The following is an 18,223-nucleotide window of genomic DNA, read 5'->3' on the forward strand; positions in this document are numbered from 1 at the left end:
TCTCTGCGAAGAAGCCATTCTGAAATGGCCAACAGTTTTGGCATGGTGGTTAGGCGACAATCTGGCTGTAATTCCGCCAATTGTCATGCGGGCGGGCAGTCAAAGTCCTCCAAATTCCATACTAGGGACCTTAAGCAGCGACGACAACGACGTCAACGAGAACGTCAGAAAACAATAGTTTTAATTAGCAAAACACTGGCTCTGCATGTGCGTTATACACTTTGGTACATTTCTTTGTCGTCCTCTGCAAAACAACAACGTGAAATGACCAAATTTAAGGTTTTATGGAGAACGTGAACGCATGATGATTAAACTCATCGTTAGTGGATGAGCTTGGGGGTTGGTGCCTGAAAGACCGGTGGTGCCACAGGTGAAGTGAGCTAAGCGAGGTGCGAAACCATGGCAACCCTGTGAGCGGCAACCACCCGGCACCGTCACACTGAAAGATCAGTGGAGATAAAACACAAAGTATACAAATAAAAATACTTACCACACCCACCACAAACCATACTTACCAAAGGGTGGGAGGGACTGGGAGCAAGAAACTTAAACAGCACAAGCTCCGGCAAGTGAACAGATGCGAAATGAATTGGCACAAACATGTGAGCTGTAAGAACCCAGGGGCCCCTGCAAAGTAGGGTGGCCGCCCCGCATGTCCCAGCCATGCGGGCACCGCTGACCAGCACTTGCCTCGATTTTAACTTTGCCTAAATTACATTTAGCCACATTTAAACTCATCGTTGGTGGATGAGCTTGGGGGTTGGTGCCTGAAAGACCGGTGGTGCCACAGGTGAAGCGAGCTAAGCAAGGTGCAAAACCATGGCAACCCTGTGAGCGGCAACCACCCAGACCTCGCACTCCAAGTGCTCTGAGGGCGAAGGACCCGCGAACAGGGAGAGGGGGACCTGAACCCACCAATTCTTCCAAGCACCTGACCCCCCAAGCCATACAAGCGTAACAGGCAGAGACAATAAGCCATACATACCACTCTAGGAAAACGGAAACGCAACTGTTGACTACTGACAGAACCCGCCAGGACAACCATGACAAGCACCAAACGGTAGAGGAAAGGGATTTTCAAAAAACGACAACCTGTCGCCAATAGGCCATGTGCCGCAGGTCCAGTTGATGGCAGCACTGAGCCACGGACGCCCCAAAGCAGGGCTGCTGAGAGCAGAGACGGCAGCTACAAGGAACGAAGGGTAAGCGCAAGCGGGCCCATCGAACCCTCACCACACGCCCTTGCTGGCAGAAGGGGGGTGGGGGCGTGGGGCGTAAAGAACCTGACCCGATGGCCAGGGGAACAACACAGGTGAAGCTTAACTTGCGAGCTGCTTAGATAGCGTAGCTAACGACTCTGTTGGAGTTCTGATGTACAATTGATAGGCATTGCTTGACCAGCGGCCCAGAGCCTGAATGAGATGATCCGGGACCCCATTTTGTGCTGCGACTGTGGCTGCGCCGATGCGGAAACTGTGGCTGGAAAAGTTGCCTTGGACTCCTGAGGATGACAATATGCGGCGAAGCCAGTCAGTCAAAAGGACCTGTGACAAGGGACGACCATCGCAAAGTAAAAATATGGGGCCCTGTGCACTTCCCCGGATAGCTAGGTACGCCACCAATGCTCGGATGGCACACAAGGGATAGGAGCCTCGACCAATGTGTAGAAAGCACCCCTTGCGGAATGGGTCGGTCTTGGACGCTTTTATCCTAACCCTCAGGCAGGTGGGAGCAACCACCGAGTCAAACGCGATATCGGGCACCCCCAGATGGGTGTCGAGAGAAAAACTGGAAAGGTTCTGAACTGTGAACTCTGCAGAACGGAGAAAGCCAAAATAGGCCAAATTGCAAGCGGCCCAAAACATGCAGTGGTCTGAAATGCTCAGGTCCAACGACTTAAAGATGACCAGCATGATGTGATCGGTGATCGGTAACCGAGAAGTGGAGGGGCCACCTTGGGATTGTTTGATTCCCCGCAAAACCCGTTGAAGTCGCAGGCAGTTGAGGAGAGGATCTGCAAAGCCTTGTTCGATGTGCAAGGACCGCACTGCAGATAGGTTAACCTTAATGGTGGTGTGCTGTACTGACCTGGCCAGGAACGTGGCAAACAAGCACAGGGTCCACTCATCAGCTGGGCATGGAGAGCCAGATGAGTGAATCTTGCCCAACTGATGGCAGAAGTCGTAAAACTTTCTCTGTCCTGAAGCGTAGGAGTTTCGGGTAGATGAAGCCAAGCCCTTAATCAGGAACTCACGGCACTGGTCTTCTAGGCTGGAAGGGTCAATTCGTCCAGTAGGCTTTGCGGAATTGGAACTGGAGACGGCGAGGCCTGTGGAACTAACCGTCTGAACTCCTGCCAACGAAAGCGAGAAAGGGCGTCAGCAATGTGGTTACGAATGCCGGGAACATGTTGCGAGGTAAAGGTAAAATTGAAACGAGCCGCTGATGAAAGCAGCTTGCGCAAAAGCCGCATTAGCGCGGGGATCTTAGAGGTCCTGGACTGGAGGATGAAAACCACTGCCTCATTGTCGGACCGAAACAGAACGTGTTTCCTGAACCATTGGTGGCCCCAGACGCACGATGAGACAACTACAGGAAACAGCTCTTTGTACGCAATGGACTCTGGGACCTTGGATGGGCCCCAAGCGCCACTGAACCACTCATTCCCAAGGTAAGCCCCATAACCGAGGGATCCAGCAGCGTCTGAGGTGACTTCCACGTACGTAGCGGCTGAAAGCCCGGGGAAAAGCCAAAAGCTGACTCCATGCCCAGCGGAGAGGAACTCGTGCCACCAAAGGAGATCTAGATGGAATTCCGTGTTTAGCCTGATTGGGTGATCGCGTTTGCAGAAGGAGCAAAGAAGGTCAATCATGCGCCTCAAGAAGGTGCGGCCTGGCCAAACAACTTTTGCGGCATGGTGTAGATGGCCTATGAGGGACTCTAACTGGCGTCTGGTACACCATCTGCGGGACCGCCATGCATGGATCAGCTCTCTTAGGGCCTCCAGCTTCTCTGCTGGTAGCCTAGCAGCCTGCTGTTCTGAATCGAGCTCAATACCCAACACCACCATGCGAGTGGCGGGACCCACGCATTTGCCTGGGTGAAGCGGCAAGCCAAGCGATCCACAGACGGATAAGGCTGTACGTAAGTTAAAGGCGCACTGCTGTGTCCCTGGGGGGCCGGCGGTAATAAAGTCATCCAGGTAATGCATTAGATCTGAAACGCCATGTGAATTCAGTAGGATCCATTCCACCATGTCCGCTGCCGCGCTAAAGATGTACGGAGCCGAGCGAAGGCCGAAAGGCAGGGTTAAGTCCACGTAATATTGCCCTCGCCACTTCAGGCCTAGTAGGTAACGATCAGCCGGGTGGATAGCAATGTTGCGATAAGCGGCCTCAACGTCAAATTTCGCCATCATGGCTCCCGGGCCATACTTAGCCACCATTTGAATTATTTGATCCACTTTAACGTAATGCATAGCAAATTCCTCCGGGTCAATGCCGTCGTTAACACTACTGCCGCTCGGAGACGATAGGTCCACAATTAAGCGCCATTTCCCAGGTTGGCCCTGCTTGGGGATAACTCCAAAACTCCTTACATGCAAATTAGGGAAGGGGGGATGTGAAAAGGGGCCCGCTACCCTATGAAAGGCAACCTCATTGGCCAAGTAGTCATCTATAATTTTTGGGTGCTGGAACGCTGAAAGTTTGTTCTTTCGGGCAGAGGACAGCTTCTGAAGGGGCTGGAACCCGAGTCTAAAGCCGTTCCGGAGGCCATTGAGGACATAAGACACCTGCTGTGGCTGGGGGTGAGCTGTCAACTCCCGAGCAAACTCTGAGGCATTCAAAGGACTTATAACCGTGATAGGTGGGAAGCACAAAGGCACTAGAAGGAAAAAATGCACATGCTTAGGAGACGCAACCCCAACGAAAAAAATATATGTATATACAGATAAAATGGCCAAAAATAAAAAACTTTTATTGGCAATCACCCTATACAATGAGGTAGAGATGCCCAAGAAAGGCCCTAAAGGCCAAAAGCACAGTTGCGAATGTTGGCTCTATCGAAATACAAGTAGGAGACACATGTAGCTAGCGAGATGGTGAAAAATCAAGCAATACGAAGCAAGTAACCTAAAATCGAAGTGAACTGCCATGGTGGCAAACAAAAAGGCCCCTGCCACTGGAGAAACGAAATTAATAAAGCAGAGCGGCGTGGAAAAAACTGGGGCAAGAAAAAATTGCAAAGCTACAACAGTACATTAGGCACGCGGGGCCTTGCTTGAGGCATGGCTAGGGGTGGGCGAGCTGCCGCGACACTTGGCATCCCCTCGATCAGCTTTCTCGGCGCTATCATGGCACTTGTTAGCCCAGTGAGAACCTGAGCACAGACTGCAGCGATGCGCGTAGCGACAGGGGTTGACTGGAGCCGTGCACCGCCCCCTGTTCCATGACTTGCACAGCGTACTTGAAAACGAGGAACCGGATGGCTCAGAAGCCTCAGCTGGTTGAGCATATGACGATCCGCGGGACGAAGAGCCAGCTGCGTGGAAGTTAAACAGCTGCACGTTCATGCAAGAGCAATCGGTCAACTTTGTCTTGGCCGCATGTTCACGGAACGCTCGGTCATAGTTCAGCCACACCTTACCGCTAAAATGGCGATGTGTGCGCAAAATGAGGAGCTGGTATTGAGTTAAATCTTTCCAACGGTGGGGAAAGTGGGAAGATAGTACGAGTGAAAAGATGGAAAACGCTTCCATCCAGCTGGCAATGTCCTCGATGCGACGGCGCTGCCGTTCTGGTTGCGAGGTCAAAATGAGTCGGCCATCAAACATAAGTTGCAGTTCGGGCTCTCGCTGTTGCAGGTTGGGGGCCAGGAGATCACTTAAATCCACGTATTTGCCGCCCACAATCTGAGCCACTAACTTCGCTGGAACAGGAGAAAAACCTGGCCCGACCACGAACGACTGACCCAGGAGCGAAGCGGGTTGAGTGGCGAGCGCCAGAGCCTGTTGAATTACATTGCTTGGTGGAGTAAACGAAGGTGCAAGCGACATGACGGGCGCAGCGAACGTTTGCACAAACAAAGGGACAACAACACAAGAAGATGGCCTACCTTGTAATGGCTGTCCAAGAGGAATTGCACTGCCCGATGCCAAGAAACTCGCAGCCGAAGCATCTAAAGAATTTGAGGCAGGAACGCCCCCAACACTCGCGGTCGGTACAGCACTCGGTGCCGCTTGCACTTGTTCGGATGCAGGAGGTTTTTCGGCCGCCATGGCCGCTCGAACCGTTTGCGTAATCAGTGAAATCATCTCGGGCGATAAAGTGGGCGCCGCTGAAGCCGCCAAAGTCGCACTAGCTGGCGTGGAAGGCAGAGACGTCTCAACAGCAGGCGAACTTTCACATTGAATACTTGACGAACCATCCGCTGTTGATGACGCTTCGCCAGCGAAAAGCCGAGCCTGTAAACTATTGTGAGTGTTTCGGGACATAACGAAGACGTAAAACGAGAAAAACTGGACGAAAAAGAAGCAACAAACTTAAACAGCACAAGCTCCGGCAAGTGAACAGATGCAAAATGAATTGGCACAAACATGTGAGCTGTAAGAACCCAGGGGCCCCTGCAAAGTAGGGTGGCCCCCCCGCATGTCCCAGCCATGTGGGCTCCGCTGACCAGCACTTGCCTCGATTTTAACTTTGGCTAAATTACATTTAGCCACATTTAATTTTCCTTTCCCTTTCTGAACTTTAAAGGCGCCCCTACGACGTTAGCTCCTCGATAGTTTGGCTACATTGCACAAACTGAGAGAGTATAAATCATCGCAAATGTATTCAGAAGACGCGAAGGTACTTTTTTAAGTTTTGTTTTCGTCGGCGTCGGCGTCTCTGCTTAAGGTCCCTATTGTGAGCATCAGGTCGACATCTGGATGGTTGGACAGCAAAGAAGATGTCAGACAGCACTGGTGCTGTCCTTTGGCCCATAGCATGACTCGCGATAGTGGAAGAGACCCGGACTCGGCAGTATCTAGTAGAGTATATTTTAGGAATGCTAAAACACTAGTTTCCCGCAATGGTTGGAGGTAACCCTTGGGAATTCAATTGCCACCCATATTGGTGCACCTGGTGCCTGTACATAGCGATGGCAGCTGGACTATGGGCATTGCTCTTAAATTAAGACTCAGGATCATGTCACCAGGATTGCAAGTCAGAGGACTGGTGGTTGATTTTAGTGTGACATGGAAAACTGATTAGAAATAATGTAAGCTCAGTTGGGACCAGATAAAGGTATAGCAGATTATTCAGCTGATTGGGCTTGTTTCATTGTTGGTGGCCTGATTGTGAAGAGATAAAAGGCCTCAATTAAAAAATGCTGATGTTTATTCTGGCACCTAACAACTCTGAAGTTGAACCCGTTAACATGATTTGAATAATACAACTTGTCTGTACGTCAAGTGTACAAATTACAACAATGTGCTTAAAGCCAATTATAACATAATACCACCCATTGAATTGTGCCACTTACTGGTTGCTATGAAGGCTCACTTAAGAAAAGATAACTCTCGTTACACACGATTGAAATTTAAAAGATACACGTTGCTTATTGTTATACGCAGAGGGTTATCTAAAATAGTGACTCTTGGTATTCTCTCAGCAACTTGTGTTTCGCCGTGTCATAGCAAACGGTGCGTCTTTTGGCATTGTCGTCAACTTGCAAGGAAAAGTTAAAGTATGGAAAAGATCTGCTAATGTTAGTAATTTTGGCCAATGAGTTTTCTAGGGAAAGAAGAATCTCCTCCCTGTTGTCAATGACTTTTGTTGATGGCTCTTCATTTGGAGGTGCTTCATCTGTTGTACGACAGGAATCTAGGGGACCTTGTATGAGTAGATCATTGTCTATAACAAGTCCTTCTTCCTAAAAGGTGATAGTAGTTGAAAACTTTGGTGGGAGATTTGTGACACACTGAACACATCTTCCACCATGGTGATTGTCAGCTCATCATCCTTGACACCCTCATCACCTATCTCCATATCTTGATAAGGTAAGTTGGTGTCATTATCTTTGTGGCTGGGAATTAAACATGGACAGAATTAGTTTCTTTTTACGAAACGTGTTTCCAACCCAAAGGACACATTTATCTCCACTCCATGATACTAATCATGACAACCTGTTGTGTCCCATTTCATGACAAAACCCAAAACACTGACATTTAAACGTATAATGACTTCAAGGGTTTGGTTGAATAAAAATTGTACATTTCTTCAGAGAAGCCTTACTCTTTCATCTTTGATCGCAGCACTTATTAATGAAAAGTAAACAAACAAGGTGACAAATTTCGTACTCACCTCTGCATTCCACCATTAACGCCTAAGTCCACATGTTCATCATCTTCATCACCATTGTCAGAGTCATCACTGTCGTCAGTATCAGTGTCACGGCATCTCAACTGGTCAATAACAGAGTACATCCTACCAAAGAACATAAAAATTGAAAAGTAGATTGATCAAGTCAGCAGACCAAACTTGAATTATTAAAATTCATTCATTTTCCACAGCATGCCACAAAAATTGTGTCAGGCTATGAAGTATACTCCTAACCTGGCGGTACACAAAGACGTCAATCGCTAGGCAACCAAGAAATTGCTACCAAATTGATTTGTACTTTTGCAAGGAAACTAGAGCTCTATATCCAAAATTGAGCAATACCTGTTAGCAAAATGATGATCTCCACCAAACAAACCAAAGCTGTCAGTGCTACTTGTGGACTCGTCAGAACCAACTGATGCCGCATCATCACCATCATCAATGACATCTCTTTGTTCCAAGACTGAAAAGGGATTTCTGCCAACTGTATTAAAGAAGCTGTTTGATTTCAGCAATTGAAAACTTTTAGTCACAGTCACAGTTGTAACATCAACATCCCTGTGGACAGTATAATATTTTTTACCAGTTTTAAAATGAGAACATTTTACCTGTTTCATTCTTGGTTTTCACATGACATCATAAAAACCTGAAATTCATAACTAAACACAATTTTGCAAAATTTTGGGTTTTTATCTTCATCACATAAAAGGAAATATAAATTTCAATCGGATTGCTTGTTTTCAGCAGGATAGCATTCTTTGTTTTGAAAATAGAGCAGTTTGAATTTTAGATTTTTAGGTAGTGCGTGACAGAAGCGATTGCTACGCTAAACATGTCACGTACATGAAAACATCGATTTGCCTCGTGTTTTTCTTAGGTCTGATCAGCTAACATGTAATAGAAACGTCTCTGTCAATGTGTGAAAGTTCAGCAGAGAGAAGAAAGGCTTTGAAATAGCCAAGGTAGACTCCAGATGTTTTTGCTGGTTTCCGTCCGCCATGTTGGTGTCCACCAACATGGCGTCCCATACTAAACTCTGTAATTTTCCGTGGTACATTTTCTCGAATAACTCGATTATGAGATATCGCAGAGCCCCGTGGCTTTCACACGTTGTTTATGTATCACTCTTCTACAACATATCAGTTTCTTGACTTTATCCATTGAATGGTTGAGGATTTCATTTTTTTACTTGCGTGACGATGTGTGACTCATGTGTGAGGTGAAAACCATCAATTGGCAATAATCAACATCACAGTAGCTTCTAGGCTGAGAAAGTTACATGTTTTTTAAACCAGTAAGCTTTGAAATGCTTCAAACAATTTACAAATGATCTTATATGTACACAAGAAGAGAAAAAACAATAATTGAGAGAAATTCTCCAGTGGCAAGTCACTATGTCACTGTAGTCTGTTTTAGTCTATATTTGCACGACAACATTTATATAAGAAAAGCTTTAGCAAAATAAACTTAATTAAGTATAAAAAGAGAAGAACTTACAAGTTGGACAGGCTTGCAGAATCCAGAAAGCGCTGCAGGTCTTGCTTACCACGAACAGGGGTCGAAGTTAGGGGTCAGATTGACCCTACAAGAGACACAAAGTAGATAAAAAGCATTTACAACATGTTCTTATTTTGAAAATCTCTCCTAGTAAATAAGAAAATGCTGCTAAGATAACCATAATCAGGCGAAACGAAAAACAATTTACAATGTTTATATGTAACACGTGAGACAAACGTGTGATATTCACACGAGGTTACAATGTACATGCACTTACCGTGAAGATCGAGTGAGGGCAAATCATCCCCAGAGCCACATAGAGGTTCCCTGTTACCTCTGAAAGCAAAACTTGAACACAAATTCACGTAAGTTACCACCTCAAGATTAGCAATATAAGCTAGATGTCATAATCGCCCAAACATCTAGAACGCTATATAGTCATCAGTCCATGCAAAGTCACATGATGAAGCAGATATTCTGCGAATTCACTGTCCGTGAACTTGCCAAGACTCTTTCCTTTCTCTCCAAAGATTGAACATGGACTGGCGGAGACGAATATACTTAGCCGAGCCCGATAAACGGGGTCTTCCTACACGCCTAGTTCTCTCCACATCCGCCATTACCGATCACAGTTATGGCGCAGCTACCTGCCTTCACAAAATCACCGAACTGAACGCCTACGCAATATAGTCATCCGAAATATCGATGAAAACCCTAAATAAAAATAAGATAGAAACCTATTTACAATAATTAAAGACACTGTAATAGAAAAATAAACGCGGATTGAAATGGATTTAAAAGTGATTGGCTTCCCCGATAGTTTTCGACTGCGGAATATTCATTAGTGTATCGACAATGTGTGCAATGCATTGAGGGTGATACTGGGCCTTTAAGAAGAAATCCTATTTTATAACTTGGGCTCCGCCTAAGTAAAAATGAACTTTTACACTTACAGATAGCTATCAAAGCTGATTAAAAGAAAATGTTCCCATTATAATGGCCCAGATGGCCACACAGTGCTTGTGTTTGGGACACCGTACCCATACCATGGAGTTGACAAACTCATTGGGATTTTTTTTTTCCCAGAACACACCTTTCAAGCTGTTTGGAGTCACTTAGAGACATAAAGGTTGCTTTAACCCCTAGGGGACTTGGGGGGGGGGGGGGGGTTTCCACACTATTTCACACATGACTAGTGGTTAACAGCCACCTCTTCATTTCATTAGATGGAAACCCCTTTAACCTATACATTTTCTGAAAGAAGAGATTCCATACTATTATTTTTGATACAGAGGGATATAACAGAAGCTAAAGAAAAAATATGAAAAATCTTGAAAAGGAAAAAAACAACAAGTAAAATAAGAAAAAGTATTACATTTTGCAAATGTCAAACTGTTAGCTGAACGAAACAGTACTTAAACATAGAATATGAATATTTAAGTCACTGAACACTGAATGAAAAATTTCACCCCAGGAGAACATTTCAAAAACAAATTTTGCTAGTTGGATCTCTTTCTGACAGATCATATTAATTGTACAGTATGCACAATTAATACTACTGTACCAATTCAACAAAAATTGTTCACACCTAAGTGGCACATTGAAATGTTACAAAAAAACTGCTTCATTGAGAATTATTTACATAGTATACAAAGTTTTCATCTGGATCTCCTTTTCAGTGGCCTACCAAGTCCAGCCCTTGGTCTACCATTAGCATCCTGTAGCCATTTGGGGCCATCTCTTGATGGATCATCAAAAAGGTGCGCGTGTAAGTTGTGGTACCTCTGAAAACATGGTGCTGGACACATGCTGACATGCAGATGCCACACTCATAGCTGGTGTCAACCCATTGGATGTGCACTTTGCATTTTCTATGAGTTTCAGTGACCACAGGGTGGTGAAAGAGCATGTGATTGAAGTGAGTGTCCGGCAATATTTGACTCCTGTCCTGATGGCAAAAACAAGTTCCTCCAATTAGTTGTTGCACCAGTGTCTCTTTGAATTGACCAAGAGTGGTATCTGGGTGGCTTGCTTTCTGGTGCAGGATGTGTGCATTTAGCACAGCAGCCTCAAGCATGTGGAAGAACACTTTGTAGTACCATATCTGGCCTTTCATCAGTCTGGAGCAAGTTGCCATCCTTTGATCACCTAAGTCAACCCCTCCCATGTGTGAGTTGGTACAATTTGATCAATTTTGGTTGTGGAAATTTTTTTTTTCTCCCAGCGTCCTTGGGACTTAACTTTTCTTTCCATCTGCCCAATTTCAGGACCTTCTGGCAAAGAAGACAGCAAGATATTTTTTTGTCTTTCCATGTAACACAAACAAGACTTCCACTTTTTGCCTGAAAAGAGACTTCTCTCGAGTTGGTCTCTTAACTTGCTCCTTCTTAGGATCCATAATATCCTGAGGTAAATATTTTCTATTTGCTCTTACAGTACCACATGCAAGTATTCCTCCTTTCTAGTTTCAAAGATAGTGGGACTTAGGTATACCAGTTGTCAACATACAACTGGTGGCCTTTATCTGCATACGGCTCTGTAAGTTTTTTTACAACTCTAAAAGCAAGGTCTTTGCTAGCTGCAGGACCTTCCTTCCCAGTATAAATAATGGTGTTCAGGACATAGCCATTGTCTGTATCAGCAATTACAAATCCCTTCAGATCAAACTAGCTTCTTTTCCAAGGCAAAAATTGCCTGAATTGGACTCTTCCCTTGAATTTTATCAAAGTTTCATCCTGTGTTGCTGAGTATACTGAAGTAAACCTTGGAAGCAGAATATTTAGAAATGGTCTTATTTTCCACAGTTTATCCCTATTAGGATCTGCAGGGTCTGGTGCATTGTCATTGTTTACAAAATGCAGAAACCTCAGAATTGCAAGGTAGTGATCTCTAGCCATTGTGTTTGCGAATAATGGAGTATTTTTGACTGCATTAGAGGACCAATACGATTTGAGGTTGATTTTTTTCACTAAGCCCATGGCCAATGTGAGACCAAGCCAAGCTTTCAACTCAGGGACACCAAAATTTTGGAGACTGCCTGATAAATCCACATCAAGTTCACCTTTCTGCCACTCAAACCGGATGCTCTCACTCGCAATCAGCTGGTAAACATGATCAGTGAAGAACAGATGAAAATAATCAATGCAAGTGGAATTAGCGGGCACATGGACTTTGATGACTACATCTTCATTGGAATCCATCCCTCCTGGAGCTTGAACATGACAAGACCATTGCAAATTCGAATATTCTTGGTCATTGCCATCCTCAGTATTGTCGTCTTCATCTTCAGTTTCATCGCTAGAGTCCTCCGAAGCACTACTATCAACGTCAGAAGGCTCTTTGTTCTCAGAATCTACATGAACAGCACGAGCAATATGTTCGTCTTCTTCAACAAAAGTCAACTCAGCCGATGCCACAGCTGCCATTTTCCTTTATTTTGCTAAAACACTTCTTCATAAACACGTGGCGACGCCATATTTAAGAGAATATTACGATTTGATCAAGTATGCGCGGGCCAAAATTTCTCAAAAGTTCAAAATTCGCGTTTTCAGTCAGTTTTCTCTATGAAAGACACTATAATTAGCGATACATGAGTTTGTTACCATTCCCTCACGGAAAGTGCAAAAATAGCCCCTGAAATGGGTGACGTAATTATCAACGCACATATGCGTCGTTCGTCCCGAAGGGGTTAAAGAATTCTACAGTGACAACAGACAAACAATTTTCACTCTTGTGACACGAAGTTCCCTTTGGTACATCTTGCTACCATTAACACCAAGGCGACACCTGAAAATGAAAAGATGCTGTTTTGTTGGGTGGTCCATTAAGAATTATCATGGAGAGTTGCAATGAGGTTTTTATTGCATTGCAGACTAAAACATCCACCTGGCTTGTTGGGTTAGACATTCGAATGGTGTTTTGTGGAATTGCAAGTCCATAATCTGAAACTGCGTGACTTTTGTTTCTGACAGCCTCCTAGTACTGCAAATAGGTAGACTATCAGCAGGCTTACCTTTGGGTCTGGCCTTCAGGTTAAGCAGGTGTTTCCCCATTCTCTTGTGGAGATGTCCCACACGGTACTCGGAACTGCTTGTTAACTTTTTAGATCAAGGTTGATTTCTTCTCTAAATTACAAATTCCCCGACAATATCAACACAGCAAAATATACATGCATTTTCGCTTTATTTTAATAACAGTATAACACAGATTGAAAGAGTTGTTCAAAAGTCACATTATTAAACTTGTCAGGGTGGATATTAGAAATGGCTTGCCAACTGATAAAAAGTAAATTCAGTGTAAATAAATAAATAAATAAATAAATAAATAATAATAATAATAATACACTTCGCAGTCTGAAGAGCGAACTGCGTCTACAAATAATTAAATTGTATGAAACCGAGGACATAATATATACAAATAAGTAAAAAAATATAGAAAATTTTTGTAACTACAGGTAACTTATAATAAAGAAAAAGCTAAGATATCAAATACATAGAACTGTGCGAGAGGAAAAAGGATATTAAAAAACTATAGACTACTGCCAATGACTAATAATAAAAGAGTTCTTGTAACGATTGGTCTTGCACACCGGAATTATAAAACGATTATTGCTCCTAAGCTTGTGGGATGAAAGAGCAGGCAGAGGCAGCAAATTCGAGAGTTTGTGGTTTCTTGATGAAGATATAGAGTTAAAAAGTTTGTTCGAAAGAAAGTCATGTCGGTCATACAATGTTGGTAGATCAGCCCGCTTTAGTGCTTCGTTGTAACTGCAATCAGGAAAAATGATCTTTAACACACGCATTTGAATACGTTCAACTTCCTCAGAAAGGTACTTAGAAAGACACCGTGGAAGACCGGTGAGGTGTATTCCAATACAGAGCAAATAACGCAGCAGTAAAAAAGAATGATATCATCAGAAGGGGCACCTGCTCTCTTAAGCAGACTGAGAAGGTAGAGTCTTTGAGCAGCTTTGGCGGTTATCTCATCAATGTGGTCATTCCATTTCAGATCACTTCTGATTGTAACGCCAAGAATTTTAACTGATGAGGTCTGATCGAAACTCATTCCATTTAGGACTGCAGGGGTGAAATCTGGAGGCGATCTTTTGAAGCAGGTATGGAATTCCTTGCACTTCGAGGGGTTCAGCTGGAAGAGATTATTGTGTGACCAGTTATTAACATGGTCTACAGCCAGCTAGAGGTGGCTTGACTGGGATGGGAGAGTTACTTCCAAAATTGTAGTATCGTCTGCGTATTTCCACATGAACGATTCATCAGGCAATTTGAGGTCATTGATCATAACCAGGAATATAGGTGTGCTGGTGGATCTGGTTAGAGGCAATGGCTCTTGTGCTTTGATTCTGTACATCTCAATTGGAGATGTTAGTGGAAATAAGGTGAACTCTGCCGTGAAAATGCAGTGCGTGTGGGTGTAGGTGATATAGCTTGAGATAATGTATGGGCGGCGTGGTTGTACTGGTGGAAGTGGCTTTAGTATAGGATGCTGTGCTGGTAAAGGCTGTGGTGTGGGACACTGTACTAGTAATGGTTGTGAGCTTATGTGCAAAAATGTACACCAGAAAAGCTTTTGATAGTCTTAAACTGGCCATTTTTGCAACAATCTTTCAAACAATTCACATTTAATGACAATATTCTGTTAATGGCAGCAGCTTACAGAGGTCCTAAACTTTATTTTGCCCTGACCTGGAATGCATTACTTACGTTCCAGAGGAGCTACACCCTTAACACTGACCAAACCCAATTCTGAAAGTCAAATAGTGACTGCAGCTCGCCTCCATTTGAAGCTGCAGAGCTCAACCTTTGAAGGCTTATAGTAGCACGTTATGGCTGTGCAATGACGTATCCTTAGATGCATAACCCTGAAGGCGGGGGTACACCCAAAAAACCGGCCATTTTTCAAAAAATTCTCACATGTAAGATATTATTCCAAACTATTGAAAACTATGTTGCTATGTTTGACGCCTCAAAAGCTTATTGTAAGCTGATACCAAACAGTTAATGGTACCACCTCCTGGGTGATACCAAGGCTTTCTTGAGAAAAGATTTCTCGTGCTACAATGAATCAAACTGGATGATTTTTACTTTATTTTAAAGAAGACAGCCTGCTTTCTCTTTTAAGCAAAGAGATTTCTAAAATAATGAAAACACGAGAAATGATGACTCATCAAATTTGGTACACAAAATTTAAGAGATGTTTTACAACATAACTTTAAGCACATGCATCATATGACAAATTTCTATGCTTAAAACACACAACTTTTTGAGTAGAACAAATCAAATTTCAGGTCAATTGGTTAAATCGTTCATGAGTTATCTTTTCTTGAAGGCTTAAAACATATGTTATAAGAAAAATGACTTAAAAGTTCTAAAACCATTGATTTTCACATTGATTAAATGCCTTATTGTTGCTCTTCTGTACACATTTAGCCATAATAAGTTTCTAGAATCAGTTAAGAAGCCTACTGCATCATAAGTGTCTCCCTCGGCATCTCTGAGAGCTTCTTCTCGATGAGTAGGCAGAAGCTGTTCTCCCTGACGGCGTTTCTTTTCTTTGTCAGTTGCTTGCAAATCTGACTTTCTCTTCCTTTTATTGTCCTTTGCATTAGAAGCCAATCTTGTTAATGCTCCACCAGGGATTGAAAGTCTCTCCATGATTCTAAGTTGGCTGGTTGCCCCACTGTGGAAGTGGCAGACGGCCGACGCCACTGCACCTCGAACCACCTTGACACCATGGTGTTTGTGTTTGGGGCACCGGACCCACACCATTGAGTTTATACACTCATTTTGATTTTGTGTTGCCCTAGCACGCATCTCCCCAGTAGTTTGGAATCGCTTAATGTCATAAATGTAGGGCAAAGGACCTCTAGAAAGACGTCTGGTAAGCAGTTATCTTCTATGTACATTGAAGTACCTGATGCTGCATCCTGCTGCCACTTGCACCATGACGACTCTCCTGGAGGACAGAAACGATGTTGTTTAGCCAAGTCTGATGACTTAACAGCATTATGAAGAGTTGCAATGTTTTTCTTCATGGCATAAACTGCAACATCGACTTCCCTTTCTGTTGGGTTTGCTTTTTAATGGTGTTCTGGCGAAGTGCTAACCCATAATACTTTTGCAGCTGTTTAATTCTGCCCTCCATCAGTCGCCCACAACCTCCAATTGGTTGACCATCAGTCAGTTTACCCTTGGTTCTAGCTTTCAGGTTCAGCAAGTGCTTTCCCATTCTTTTCTGAACATGTCCTCCACAGTGCAATTTTTCCACAGTCCAATTTTTCCACAGTTATGTCATCATAAATATGTTCAACTGAATTGAAAGCTTTGCCGTCCCCATCACTAACCATCCACTTATACCTCAGGTTGTGGCGTTCAATGGACCTACCCCACAGGACAACAGCTCCCTCAGCTTCCATGGCTGGAGAACTACCAGTAAAGTTAATGTCACATTCATGTTCTAACAGCCACTCCTCAAACTCTTCATCAGTGCATTTTCCTTTCTTTTGGGGCACATGATTGGCATGATTTGGACAAGACATGGTAGTCCAAGACTTCTCCACTGTCTACAGAGATGACGAACACTACACCTATTAATGAAGTGAATCCTCGCTTTGCCCATGTGCCATCAAAGCTGACAGCAGCATCAAGAATGTCATTCTCATCTTTGTCCGGGTTTTCGTCCAAGATCTGCTGTCGCAGTCGTTCTGCAGATTTCCTCATCTCTTCCTTTGCCTCATCTTCTAGTGCTTCTAATACGTTGTCCACTTGTTTATAGTACGCTGTTTTTGTAAGACAAGGCATATTCATGATGCTACAAAATGTAGCAAGGCCTTCATAGCATCTACCAGTCTCTATGGCATGATACACGGCTCGGCAGTTGATGTCGTACGATGTTCCTCGCCTAGTCACACTGGTGGAAGTTAGCAATGGTGTTGACTCAGGACAGGTGTTGCACTGCAGAGACAGTTCTGACATCAGTCCCTGTCTTTTAGTTGTATCATCTTCTAGAGTTAAAATTCCTAGACAGAAAAGATAAGTGTAACTAAGTAAAATTTGAAAAATTCCCATCCCATGCCGTTTGACAGGAACATACAACAACAGAAAATATGTTGAAGTGTAAAATAACCTAAATACACCAATGCCTTCTTGGAGTTAGCACTTCAATCTAAAAGGTCAGTGTCATAGAGTCCTTACCAAATTTTGCAGATAAGGATCATGTCCTGGTATTTCTTTAAGGCTTTGGCTCCTGAATTCTAGCACACATTTATCCGCGGAGAGTCGAACATCAGTTTGGAGTCTGAAATCGAAGATGCCGGCGACAATCCAGCTACTTTCGCCCTTGTTGACCAGCTGAAAATAAGGAGTGAACCTCAGCGCGCAGCCTCGTGTACTGCTAGCAGTGAGAAGTGTGTGTCTCGTGTCAACTCCGCTGGGACTGCCAGTTTCATGTTCAGCGTGGAGGCAGTTATTTTTATCCGGCTTGCCCCAATATCTTTCGACGAGGATGGGTTTCAAAGAAAATCTGACTGGTTGTACCAAGAACCCATGTCGCTCTCCGCCAGCTGAAGTTTTTTGGCTTCGTCAAATGATTTTTCGACCTTCTTTGGCCCCGGTTTTTTCTCAACTTTTACCTGAGGCGACCTTTCTAGTTTCGCTTTCTTCATAGCTCACATTCTTTTTAAGATTTCTAACTGCTGTTTTCACGAAACTTTGCATCCCTTTCTTGTTTCAACAATTGTCTAAAAAAATTTATCTGAGAAAAATTCGACCTTTCTTCCCTATAAGTAACCTTAACATCAAAGGACCTCATTTAGGAGCGGTCCACACTTTTTAAACAGCGCTATCTTTTGTGCGCGCTCTTTGAAACCACACTATCTTAAGTACAAGAAAAACTTTTAACTCACTTGGAGAAATATAATTTAAACAAAGACTTTCAAACTAGCACAAGAAGAACTGAACGGTGAATCTAAATGAAGAATAAGCGCACACTGCACAAAATGTCATTGAGGAACAAAGCACGCCAATTTGCGTTCGCTTTGAAACTGCAATATCTTAAGGTGGCTCAATAGGCCAAAAATGACTAATTTTGATTAGTTGTTATAGATACTTTTCATTGCAAGAAACTCAATCAACCTATCTCAGTGTTACCTCTAGTTCTTATGTATTAATATTCCCAAAGTTGGTGTGCTTTAATTAAATACCTAAGGAAATTTTGGCACTAGGCCTGACCACACCTAATCCCGAGACCAAATTTCTGTGAATCACGCTAACATCAATTTCTCTGGAGGGGCCACTACTACGAACTTCACACTTGGCAAGCAGCAAGATAAGTTCCATGGCTATGCA

General features: G+C 43.7%; 1 protein-coding gene and 2 pseudogenes across 1 annotated transcript; all 3 read right to left on the reverse strand.

The window, feature by feature from the left end:
* Window positions 1–299: 299 nt before the first annotated feature.
* Window positions 300–2,042, reverse strand: LOC146455599 (uncharacterized). The gene has a single exon (XM_085093975.1). The coding sequence runs from the start codon at window positions 1,911–1,913 to the stop codon at window positions 1,320–1,322; it is 594 nt and encodes a 197-aa protein (XP_084950101.1). The 5' UTR covers window positions 1,914–2,042; the 3' UTR covers window positions 300–1,319.
* An 11,353-nt stretch (window positions 2,043–13,395) lies between these two features.
* LOC146455600 (uncharacterized) lies at window positions 13,396–14,599 on the reverse strand (annotated as a pseudogene).
* Window positions 14,600–15,220: 621 nt separating this feature from the next.
* Window positions 15,221–18,214, reverse strand: LOC146455601 (uncharacterized; annotated as a pseudogene).
* Between the last annotated feature and the right edge of the window lie 9 nt (window positions 18,215–18,223).

Source organism: Pavona decussata, unplaced genomic scaffold (assembly GCF_977016875.1).
Source record: "Pavona decussata unplaced genomic scaffold, jaPavDecu1.1 SCAFFOLD_272, whole genome shotgun sequence".
In the NCBI taxonomy this organism is placed as follows: Eukaryota; Metazoa; Cnidaria; class Anthozoa; order Scleractinia; family Agariciidae; genus Pavona; species Pavona decussata.

What these genes read in the sequence shown, in the direction of transcription:
- LOC146455599 (XM_085093975.1), bottom strand. Translation starts at nt 1,913, where the DNA reads ATGCTGGTCATCTTTAAGTCGTTGGACCTGAGCATTTCAGACCACTGC.